Raw genomic sequence first — 12,300 nt, 5'->3', positions numbered from 1 at the left:
ATATATTCCCTGCTAGAATGTAAGCCCCATGGGAGTAGGGAACATGTATATCTTGTCAATTAAGACGGAGTTCTGCTGCTAGGAACAGAGACCCCAAATAACAACATTATAAATGAGAGAAGAACATATTTCTGTTTTGTATAAATTTCCTGCTCTGCTAAGCATGGTCCCACTCCCATGGTTCTGGAGAGCTGAGAACATGGGAACAACCAACCGGGGGTGGGGGAAGGGCTGGATAAGCCGCCCTCTCCATAAGGATGCTCTGGAATTTGTACACACCTCTTCACCTCTGTCCTATTAGCCAACAAATTCATCACGCGGTCACACCTAGCTTCAGGGGAAGCTGGGAAATGTAGCCTTGATGCTGGGTAGACATGTGCCCAGTTAAGAATTGCTCTAATACTAAGGGATAGAATGGATATCGGGAGACAATCTATACCACCGTATTCTCAACTCCCAGCATACTGTGTGGTGCACTGTATACTGGCTGAATGAAGAAATGAGCTGAGCGCTTCTGTATCCGTTTGCTAGGGCTGGAGTTACAAAGTACTACAAACTGAGTGGCTTAAACAACAGAAATTTATTGTCTCACGGTTCTAGAGCAAGTCCAAGATCAAGGTGCCAGCAGTGTCGGTTCCTTCTGAGTGCTGTGAGGGAGAATCTGGCCCGTTCCTCTCTCCTAGCTTCTGGTGGTACACTGACAATCTTTGGCCTCCCTTGTTTTGTAGACCTTTGCCTACGTCTTTGCGTGGTGTTTTTCCTGTGTGCGTGTCTCTGTGTCCTAAATTCCCCTTTTGATAAAGGCTAGCATTTGTATAGGATTAGGGCCCATCCTAATGACCTCATCTTAACTAATCACACCAGCAAGGACCTATATCCATGGAGGGTCACATTCTGAGGTACTAATAGTTCAAAATTCATAGGAGCTATGAATTTTGGGGGGGGGGCCACCATTCAACAAAATAAAAATGTGTAGTGTTCGTGAATTTTGAGGGAATCACAATTCAACACATAATAACTTGGGATAATTTCATCTACCCTCACACAGTTTTCAGAGGTAAAATTTGCTGCTCTGGGATGCCCCAGAGTGATGCACTTTTTAGTTCCAGAGCAGTGTGGCGTAGATTAGCCGGTCCCACTCTCCCAGCCCTGGAAGAGAAGTGTGTTCAGTGGAGGCATGGCAGGGCTTACCAAAGGCCTACAATGGTACTGAGAGTTATTGCCCATTGGGAAGCTCCTTCATGGTATGACAGGGTCCCAGGTGCACTCCAGAAGAGTCAGTAGGGCCCATGCATTCTGAGCCCCTTGTGGTAAGTGGAAAGTGGCCACCCTTGGCACCATCCCGTGGCCCACTGAGATCACACTTGGCACAGGCCAGGAATAGCAGGGCCTGGTATAGAATCTTGAAACCAGGCAGTTAGCTCAGCCCTCAGTCAGCACTGTTCCAGCTCCTCACCCCTTTTGGGATAAAAGATAGGATTTTATTCATTTGTGCCATCCCTGTAGCTCCCGTTTGTTAAAGTGGCTCTTGAGTAGAAACTCAGTGACTTTTTCAAAGGAAAGAGAAAGATATTAACTTGTCAGGAGGGTTGAGATGTAATCACGCCCCAAAGCCGAAGAATGGGTAACTATGAGAGGTTTCCTGTAGTTGATTTTGGCAGCAGGTCCTGGGACCCTAGCAAGGTGACAGTTCTGTTGGCTCTTGGCACCGAATGTCAGTAGTCTTTGAAAGGTGTAGCTTCAGGAAACCCAGAGTTGCCCAGTCATGACCCTGACAAATACAAGGGGTAAGAAATGGCTCATCTGATTTGTGTGAGAGGTGCTTAGTACTGCCTGATGAACCTGGGTGCCGCCCTTCACCCATGCATCCCACATAATGCTAACCAAAGCTCCGGGTCACGCTCATTGATCCCCAGTAAATGAGGGAGCAGCCCTCCTAACCATTCAAATGTTCTTGCTTTAAACACCCTCCCATTGAACTGGATCTCAACCCACATTCTGAGCCATGCTGGACCGTGTCACCTTCCCTCCACTCCTGCTCTGCCCACTTACATTGTCCTCAGAAGTAGGGACTCTGCTGGAGCCGCTGCCTGCCCATTGCAGGATGTTGGCCCAATCATTACTTCTCACTTAGAACATTCCTGTGGCTTCCGGAATATGAATTTGGGCCTGTATCCACTTCCCTAATGTTGCCTCTTTAAAAGATTCCATCAAACATGTGTGGGGCAAATCTCATGCAGTCATTTCTTTCTGCCCCAAGTCTTAGGCCCTTTGATTTAGATGACCAAGCCCCCAAGCCTGTATAGGGAGGCTGCTGGGTGGCACAGGCCTACGTCGGTGCTTCTCCAAGCCTGGCGCCTGGACTCCCAAGGAGCTTGTGATTTGGAAAGTCAGAAAGGGGAGCCACATCAGGCCTGAGGGGAAGGGGGCATGAGGCGACATTTCTTAGCCATCCTGCAAGTGGCTGCTGTAGGCATGGAGTTAATGGTAGCACACTTCGCAGCACCTTTTGGCGTGAAAGTACGGCATTTATTATGGCCAAACCAAGGGCAGGGGGTGTTGCATAGACCGTTCCTGTCCGATTCCCCTGGATTTCTGTGCTTGGGTCTTTATGGCAGCTCAGATTTCTCCAGTGGGAGCATGGAGGTCACACCATACTGAGAGCCTCACCCTCGTAGCGATCTCTGTCCCACGTATGTATCAGTTTCAAAGCATCACTGCTTTCATCTCTCTGCCACAAGTTGTAAAATTATGAGGTGCATCCAACCCTTGATTTTCAGACTTGGGCTTGACTGTTAATAACAGACTCCATTCATGGAGGAGTAATTGAGAATGGCAGCGCGAGCGACACGGCTTTGCCACCCACGGGAGGGAATGAGGGAAAGCCTTGCTCTGAAATCCCTCAGAGGGTCTGCGGTGGGGCACCTGTTCTGCCAAACCTGATGGGCTCATTGGCGGCCCAGCCTTACCTCTGAGAAAGATCTTACAGGACACAGTCCTCTGTTCTAACCTTACTGTTAATTTTATCTTTCTTTCTTTTGCTCATTTTTCACGTTCACTTATCTATACAGTAGGTATAAATTTTTTTCATATCTCAAGAGCACTGAAGTCCATTGTTGAAAAATGAGAAAATGCAGGTAAGAAAAATAAAATTCTTTTTACACAACATGCTTTCACCTGGAGAAAACAGTCAGTGAACATTCCATTCCCCGTGTTTTTAGGCACATTTTTTTTTAAAGCTTGCGTTTGCACTTAGCAGTATGTGGGAGTCGCTTTATGTCTGTAAAAATTCATCACTAGACAGCTGGATGGAAGAACTGCAATGTATTTAGCCAGCCCCACATTATTGGTCGTTTAGTTGGTTTCCAGTTTTCAGTTTTTAGAAACAACATTTGTGGCCAAATACTTGCACCCGTTCTCAATTGTTTTCTTAGGACGAATTCCTAAAAGTGGACTTGCTGGGTCAGAATAATAAACATACATCCTCTCTTTGTATTGTAAAAACTTTAGACGTATATACCGCACAGATGCAATACTCCAGCGAACCCCCGTGTGCCTGTTCAACAGTAATAGCTCCTGGTCAGTGTGTCCTTTCACCCACTTCCCCTAGTCCCTGCATTATTCAGGAACAGATCTGAGACTTCATGCTGGAAAGACTCACAGGTATTTGAAAATGGGAGAGAAAAACTGAATTGCTAGGGAAAAAAAAAGAGAGAGAGATTAATGTCTTGTCCACATTATCCACTGCAATGTTTGGGCCCTTTCCATTTTCCCTGCTTTATGTGGGCTCAGGACTGTCCATTTGCCTTCAGATTCCTGAAGCAATCTGGTAACCAGCCTCCTTTCTCTCCCTCTGGATAGGTCTAGACATAGCCCTTTCATATCTTGCCAAATTGCCCTCCATAGGGCTAATCAAATTTATTAAACTCGCATCGGAATCATAGAGGAGTGTCCATGCTGGTGGTTAACATTTTGGGTCTTTCTTCTTTCTTTTCTTTTTCCCCCTCTTTCCTTCCCCCTTCTTCCTTTCTTCTTTCTTTGTGAATTTTTTAGATCCCAAAACAAGAATCATATCCTTGTTTTAATTAGAACTTATTTGGTTATTAATGGTTTAAAGCCCCCCCCCATTTCCTCAATGATCAGTTATATTTCCTCTTTGTGAATTGTCTTTTACTAATTTTTCTATTAGGATGATTGTCTTTTAAAAATTATATTCAATTTATGTTATGTCATAACACTGTGCTTTTGTCAATGAATTGCTGTAAAGACTTGTTTGGCCTAAGATAACACATACTGTACTCATATGAAAGAATATGTGTATTTTATAAAGCTAACAGCTCAAAGTTGTTAACAGTCCGAAGGACAGGTTCAGAGTGAGGCGCACCAGTGTGGGGTGGCAGGTCCAGGCAGGACAGAGGGGGACTTTTACAGGTCACTTCATCTTCAGTCTCAGACACCCACAAGGCAGGTAAAGCAGGTAAAGCAGGTGTTATTCTCACCTCACAACGACTTGTGGTAGGGCACACCTTAATATCTTCCAAGCCCCAGCCTAGGCATTTTTCTAGCATATCACAGTGATCCATATGTTGATCTGTGAAAGGCAAATAAAGCATTAAAATATAACAAATATTAGTAATTATAAAATTTTTTTTTCCTATAGCATGAAGGCCCAGGACCAGGTCATTACGACTTGAAAATACCTCCAGTAAATTCTGTTACTTCCTGTTTTCAATCCAAAGTGCCTCGATTCCTGCCTGCTTGTTCTGTAAGTACTCTAAAAGATGGCGGTTGTAGGTTTTGTGACGGGGTTGGGGAGTCACTGGGGGTTGTTCTAGACAATTCTAGCGTGTCTATATGTATCGAATTGCTTGTCGACGTGGAAAAGAGCACAGAGCTCAAAAATCTGGCAAGCCCCCAGCCTGTTTCAGGCTCAGAGTGACTCCAGGCCCAAAGGTGGTGGCAGAATTTTGGGTCCAGTTGACAACATCCAGCATAGTAATTAGCCACCAGTGTTATGACCTGGGTGCTCTGTGGGAAAAGATGTTTAACGAACTGAGGCCAGCAGTGGGCAGAGGCTGGCTCCATCCATCTGCTGTTCTTTGTGTATGTGGCTTCTGGGGGCGTGTGTGTGGCTTCTGAGCAGAAATGTTATTGAACCAAAGGGGACCATTATGGCACGAACCATCATCCTGCCCCTAAGAACTCAGGATAGACAGCGAAGAGGGTCAAGTCCACAGAGAGACACAGGTACATGGGGGGAGCGTTTGAGCCCCAGAGGCCTAGAGAAGACCAAGAAAAATTGCAAAAGCACAACATGGAGTTATGAACAGTGGCTCTTTTTGTAAAAAAAAAAAAATATATATGCTGACAGTTTTAATTCCCCTTGCCTTGTTCTCAGCCTGCACCCCAGTTTGAAAATCCCCAGAGCTCACTGGTATGTAGCCTTATTTGAGGTGGTTGGGGAGACAGAAGTACAAGTTCTGCCTGTAAGAAAATGGGCCCGTCCCACGGGTTCAAGGAAGGGTGGGTATCCCAGGCCGGCGATCTTTAGGATCTCGCTCCAGAGCTACCAACTCTGGTGGGGGGTAGTGTGGTCTTTATCTGGAGGAACACTGGGGAGTCCCGGTTGGTAAAATTAAAAACAGACCCAGCAGCAGGAGGTGGTGGCCTCCCGCAGATCCCCGCACCCTGGTGGCATCAGCAGGATCCAGATACAGATTTTTGTCCAAGCTCTCAGGGCTGAGCATCGTCAGGAAGTTGGAGTCATGCTAACCAAACTCCCCGGAAGCTGATAGAGAAGCCAGAAGGTATAGTTTACAAGTGATTTACAGGTGTCCAGTAAGGGGGCCGGTGCCTGGAGCTGCTGCTCTATGGGGTGTCTCCCCGTACAGGAAACTCCTCACTGAAGCCAGGGAGAATCCACAGTTTGCTCAGTGACAGCGAACTCAGGACCGGGGGGTGGAGCCGGATGTTCTCAAGGTCTGAGAACCACCACCGGTAGCCTCCTGCGGGGTAGCCTTGTGAGACCGAGGCCCACAGCCCTCCTGTTCTGCGGGCTGGCTTTCCAGGACTCCACATGCGTGTTGCTTCCTCATTAATAGCACTAATAAAGGCTTCAGCTTCCTCTGACGTCTGGCCAGGACTTGATTAGATTTCCAGGCTGCTCCTCCGCTTTTGGCAAGGGAAACATCCTGTCATGTACAGCACCTTCTGCAGGCAGCTGACTTCATCCTCTCCAGGCTGACCACTCTGTCCCACTCTCAGGGTAATCCTATTTCCACCCTCCCTGTCTCCCAGAGAGATAACACACCGCAAAGACGGATGGAAACGACAAACCCATGATAATAGGGAACAATAATAGTGCTGGTAGCTAATACACAGAGCTGTCGCCGCCAGCCTGGCCTGGGGCTCTCTGTCCTGGAGGGCCTCCAGCAAGCCTCATTACCTCATCTGACGGGTGAGGCTGACGAAGCACAGGGCCCAGGGTCACCCCGAGCCATTGGCGGTTGGGACTAGGACTCGAACTCAAGCCTGACGTCGAAACCCTTCCCTGAGCCCCACACAGAGACACCGATGCTTCTCCAGCAGACCCAAGATAAAATCCCTCTGGGCTTCAGGAAATCTGTATGTGCCCCCCAGCACAGGAAATGCTGACCCAAGGCATTGAGGTCTTCGTCTGAGTCTATGAACATGACATTCAGTCGCCCTTGATCACCGTAGAGGAGAAGCTTCATTGAAATCACTGGCAAAATAATTTTTTTAAAGAATTTCATCCAAACGAAAACATGACTTTAAAAAATGAGAACTGGGAGATCCCTTGAGACTACTTTGGACCCTGGGGTCCACAGACCTTGAGGTACAGAAACCCGAGTTTGGGCTTTTGAGGTCAATCACCCCAGTTCAGAATCCATTTTCTCCCGCCGTTTACCACTAGACTGAGGTGGTTAGAGGGGAGGACAGTGGCATTCCCAAGGACAGGAGCTGTCTGGACAGAGCGCCCACTGAGAAAGTGTGCCTTGAGGGGCAGGTGGAACGTGAGCCCGCCCGTCCTGCAGGACTGGGCCGGCTTTGCTGGTCCGCCCTTCTCTTGGCACCCCCGGAGCCCAGGGGAAAGCCGCTGGCAGGAGCAGGCCTCAGCTCCAAAGATGTGCTCCAAGTCAAGGGTGCCCCAGGCCTCAGGGCAGTTGGGTGTGGCCCTCGTCTTCCTCAGTGGGGATTTGCCAGTCTGTTGGAGCCCACAGCCGGGCTCAGGGGGCTCCAGAGTGTTGGTGTCCCGGTCTCATTAGTCCCTGTTTTCTGTTCTGTTTTCAGAAAACCCCCGGCCCAGGCGCATACAAGTCTTCAGTGCAATTCCCCAAGCAGCCCCGCACTATAGCCAAAATGGGCCGAGAGCATAGCCTTTTCTTCAACAACACAATTGGCTTTTAAAATAAAGCCATCTTGGCCCTCAGCTATTTTGAGTTTAGCAAGTTCTTCTGTTTAGAAAACTCTATTTTATCCGTCCTTTAGGGGGGTCTGACTACAGAACGTCATCATCGATTGCCCAGGTGACCCTCTTGCCCACTTCTCTAGAATAGTCCCAGCATAATTTCCAGTTCACTCTTGAAAGTGGCCTGGTTTGAATAATAAATTGTGCTCACTCTGCTTATTGTCAAAGGATGTATTCCAAGACACTGCCCCCGGCTGCTCTTGTGGCAGCTTGGACAGGCCCCGATATGTCCCGGCTGTGCTCTGCATGGCCTTGGGCTCTCCAGCTGGGCCCCAACTGCATTAGGGCTGTAATACCTCACAGCCTCATGGAGGTGTCCTTGGGGGTCAGCATTCAACCAAGGCCAAGCTGAGTGTGCCAGGATCCCAGCAGGTGGTTCTTTCTCCCTCTCAGTTCCCTGAAAAGAATAATATTGATTCAACCCAATGGGTGTTTGTGGTTTTAAGTCAACAAAAATATTTGAGTATCTGCTCTGTACCAGGTGTATGCTGGGGTTGGGGGGTGGTGGCTAACAGAAAGATGAATAAGGCATGTGACTGAGTTTGGGGAGGGGTGTAGGGGAGACAAGGCCAGAAAGGGAATTTGGGGTAGTCTCTGGCTCCAGGAAGGCTTTGAGAGCTGTGCCAAATGGCTCCTTCCGGTCACCTTGTGTCTGAAGCTCAGGGGCTGCCTTCCCATGATGGCAGTTCTACTGGGAAGACAGGCCCTCATCTCCCGAAGCTGAGAAGTCACTGCTCCGGGTGCACAGAGACGGCCACAAGCGGGCAGAGCAGGGATGAGGCAGCACGGCCATGAGCGGTGAAGGACAGCCCCATGCAAGGGGCCTGGAGGCTGAGATGGGCAGGAAGGAGAGGGAGGAATGTTGGGGGCAAGGACCCCGTGTGGGTGAAAGGCAGGAATAAACATTTGCTCGAGGGGAACTGAGGGAGCCTGGCCCAATGAGAGTGGGGGTGCCGTGAGGGTGGGAGTTTGGCGGGGCTTGGTCCAGAGCCGGGGCCCCATACAGCCCTGCATGCCAGGAAGACCTCCTCAGGGAGCCCCAGCTAGACACACCCCCACGCATGACAGTGGGTATCTGGTTGGAGAGATTCCAGAATCAATAAATGGAGGGGATCTTTTCTTTTTATTAAAAAAACTAACTTAAAAAAACGAGTATAAATACTTACATTTTGTGTATTTTTTAAAAAAGATTTTATTTATTCACTTATTTGAGAGGAGGGGGAGAGAGAGCACAAGCAGGGGGAGCGGAGCGGCAGAGGGAGAGGGAGAAGCAGACTCCCTGCTGAGCAGAGCGCCCCATGGGGGGCCTGATCCCAGGATCCAGGGATCATGACTGGAGCCAGAGACAGATGCCCAACAAACTGAGCCACCCAGGTGACCCTATTTTGTTGTATTTAAAAAAGAGAACACCCCCCCACCTCTCTTCCCTAGCCTTATAAGCCTGATAAAAGGGACGTTGGAGGCAAGGAAGGGAAGGTTGTCATCTCACTGAATTTATTCAAGTTTCTCATTTGTTGAAGACACTCCCTGTGTTGTGTTCTTTCAGAATAGAAAACAGCCACTTGGAAGATCAGATGTGTCTCAGGGGTGGTGGCTGATCTTGTCCCACTTTGATCAGAAGATGGCTGCAGGGCGGATAGTTCCAAATTTTATTCTCCAAGTGGGTCAGAGTCCCCTGCGGGGTCTGAAAGTAACAGCGGGCAGTTCTGACAGAGGGGGTTTTCTCTAGGAAGCGGTGGCTCAGGTTCCCCCTGGTGCTCAGGGAAGCAGTTGGTTCTAGAAAGTGAGAGAGGCAAGAGGCGGTCATGTCTGTCTGAGGGCTTGTAGATGGAAAGTGAGAGGAACCTCTCATACCAGCGAGAGGTGTAAGTAGGTAGGGGTACCTCCCTGACAAGAGTGTGAGCCAGGGGCTGGCAGGAACTGCGTCTCTGCCTCTGTCTCCCCACTGCTTCTCTCTCAGGCCTACTTCTCCTTCGGAAGGCCAACCTTCACTGCCTCTTCACGTGTATAGGATCTGATGTGGCTACCTCAGCCTCTCCTCACTTCATTTCCCGAGCCAACACCCTGAGGGAATGTCAGCAGCCCCTTTTGGTTCCAGCATCGGGTTCCCAAGAAAGAGACTCTAGTTGGCCAGCTTGGATCAGGGGTCTGCCCTGGGCCCTTCACCTGAGGCCAAGAAGGCCAGGACCCTTGGTGTGGACACAGCTGAGGGGCCCAGCTGTGTGGCGTGTGTGTAATTGGGGTGGAGGGTGGTTCCTTGTATTTGAGAAGGGAATGAAGCCCCTTTGAGAATAAGGAGAGGAGGAGGTCTTCACCTGCCTGCAGGAAGGGGGTTGGAGAGGCTTACAGAGACTTTCCCTGGAGGTAAAACCACTGGAGAACATTCTGCAGGGCCATCTGGACCCCCTTGTGTTTGGTTTGCCATTTGCCAAGCTTTGCCTTTGGCTCCCGTGAGCTGGGGCCACTTCAGCCCGGCCTGCCTTACCGGTCTTGCCATCTGCCTGTAAAGCAACCCTCACCCTCCTTTGTGATTCTGGATGATGAGACAGTGACTCTGCCCTAGGATATTAGCAGAGGGGCTCGTGGGAACGAGGTGGTGAGAAGAGCAATGTTTTCCTTCCTTGGCGTATTCCCGCATTTTTTATAGTATTTCCTACAAGGAGGCAGAGGCTTTCCCAAAGAGACTAGAGGAATTCTGGCTGTTTTTTCCTGCCACAAGCCCAAAACTGAGACAGTATTTGAAGAGCAGGGCCTCCTTCTGTTGTCTCCAAGGTGGAGAGACTGGACAGACCTGGGCTGACTTTGAGCTTGAGCTCCGGGATTGAGATATTCACACGTCGCAGCGAGGCTGTTGCATGCATCAAATGACAGGCCCAGAAGGGCTTAGAAGAGCCCCAGAGCGCCACAGATGGAAGGGACTGTGGTGTCTGTCCTAAGCCCCTCCTCCCTCCCCCCATCGACGGCTGTGACACAGCTACTCGAGGCCCCTGTCCTGGCTTGCCTGACCATCCTCTGTTCCTCTCCCCTCCCACCCACCCACCGCAACTGCCCTCTGAATTTGGCTTCAGCCAGAGGGCATGGCTCTTCTTGGCTGCAAATATCTTCTGCTGTTTCCATGTGAAATTCTCTCTCTGTTAAGTCAGAGCATGTCAGAAGTCACAGCACTGGTGGGGACAGCTTGTCTTCCTCCTCCCTCTGTTCACTTTCCCTTCCTCCTCACCCCCCCTCCCACCCCACTGCTCTCTGGACCTACAGGGGACACCCTACAGACTTGGAGGCCAAGGGCCACAGGTTGCTTGGGAGCCTCCAGCATCATCTCTCACTGCTTTGTGCCACTGACCTCAATGCAGCACAGAGCTGCCTGGACTCAGGTCCCCAGGCCTGGGATTATTTTGAAAGCCCTGTTCTTTTGAAAACATAGTTCAAAATCTGTAAGTTCAGAATCAGTGGTTCTAAGCTGCATTTTAGAATCCCCTGGGGAGCCTTTAAAAAAATCTCAGTGCCGGGCAGCTCCCAGACAGATCACATGAAACTCTCTGGGGGTAGGACTCAGGCCCAGTATTTTTTTTTTTTTTTTAAATACTTCCCCCGCCCCAACCCCAGGTGACTCTGATGAGCGGCCAAGGTTGACTACTGCTAAGGTGGTATGAAGGCACAATCACCAATAATTCTGTGCGGGGCCCGGGTAGTTTTCCCAACCCTAGAGGTTTAAGAGGAAGAGAGGGCCAGCTATGAAGAGGAGATTGACCCATATTAGCATCTGGCTGAGGCCTGAGGGGAGAGGATGGCACAGGGCTGGTCAGTCTGGGTGAAGCTAGTACCTGGAGTGTCATTAGGTAGAGATTGTTCTGGAAGAAGCCTTGAACCCAGGCACCTCTCACCAGCCTGACTCTCAAGGGGGCTCCTCACTGACCTTTGGTTTTGGCCAAGGGCAGGACTGTAGGCGTGCAGAGCCTGGGGGGCCCAAAGGGTGGGGTTTGGGCTCTAGATTCAGGGCTGCAGGGGCTGGGTGGGCTTGTGGGGACCAGTGCCATAGACGCAGAGCCTGGCCCAGCTTATCTGCAGCCTCCCCAGAGAAGAGACAACCCTGGATGGCAGGAGAAGCCAAGTCTTCACCCGTGGGGGCTGGGAGTTGGGGGTGGTGAGTTAGCAAAGGAGGGGAGAGAGATGGGACACAGAAGTCGGGAAGGAGGGGTAGCCAGAGATAGGGGAGGCCCAGAGGGTGAACGTGTGGAGAATCGTCTCCCACTGGGTGCTCCTCGTGGCCTTGTTAACCATGCCCTTGGCCAAATCAGGGCCCAGGAAAAGGTGTTACCCTTCTGGAGAGTGGCAGGGGCTCAGAGAGGCCCAACCAGCAGCAGGGGATGTAGCAATGTGGCTGCTTTGGGTGGCAATGTAGCTTAGTACCTGAGAACTGTAGGCAGGACGGCGGGCTCAGGCCCACGGACACCGCATCTCTGGTCACCAGGGTGAGCTAGGTGGGGACGGGAGGCAGGGACTGACAAGGCATTCCATTCAATTCACCCCCGTGGGACTGAGAGGCCCAGGATGCGGGCAGGGTGGGACAGCAAGGCAGTGTGCTGAGAGATGTTTGGGTCACAGGTGGAACGCCAGGTTTGATGAGGGCTTGCCATTGCTCCCTCGTGCTTCTTCAGAAGTCCCGGAGCACAGAAGTCCTGCCTGGCTACTGAGGGCCATCAAGGAGAAAGGAAGTTGCTGGAGATTCCTGTTCAACAGGGCCAAAGGGGACACTTGGAAACATGCCAGGCAGAGTCACACCTGTTGAGGTTTCTAATCCCCACCCCCTCCCG

The 12,300-nt window shown here is 50.4% G+C and overlaps 1 protein-coding gene across 1 annotated transcript in view; it reads left to right on the top strand.

Annotated features, from left to right (window-relative positions):
- STPG4 (sperm-tail PG-rich repeat containing 4) overlaps positions 1-7,944 on the top strand; it is a 39,896-nt gene extending 31,952 nt beyond the window's left edge. Inside the window, exons 5-6 of the mRNA XM_026486377.4 lie at positions 4,661-4,765; positions 7,312-7,944. Of these exons, the coding sequence (XP_026342162.3) occupies positions 4,661-4,765; positions 7,312-7,428 (222 nt within the window). The 3' untranslated portion in view covers positions 7,429-7,944. The remainder of the gene's footprint in view (positions 1-4,660; positions 4,766-7,311) is intronic.
- The last annotated feature ends 4,356 nt before the right edge of the window (positions 7,945-12,300 follow it).

This window comes from Ursus arctos, unplaced genomic scaffold, assembly GCF_023065955.2.
Source record: "Ursus arctos isolate Adak ecotype North America unplaced genomic scaffold, UrsArc2.0 scaffold_8, whole genome shotgun sequence".
NCBI lineage: Eukaryota > Metazoa > Chordata > Mammalia > Carnivora > Ursidae > Ursus > Ursus arctos.
This window is presented reverse-complemented; position numbering and strand designations above follow the sequence as displayed.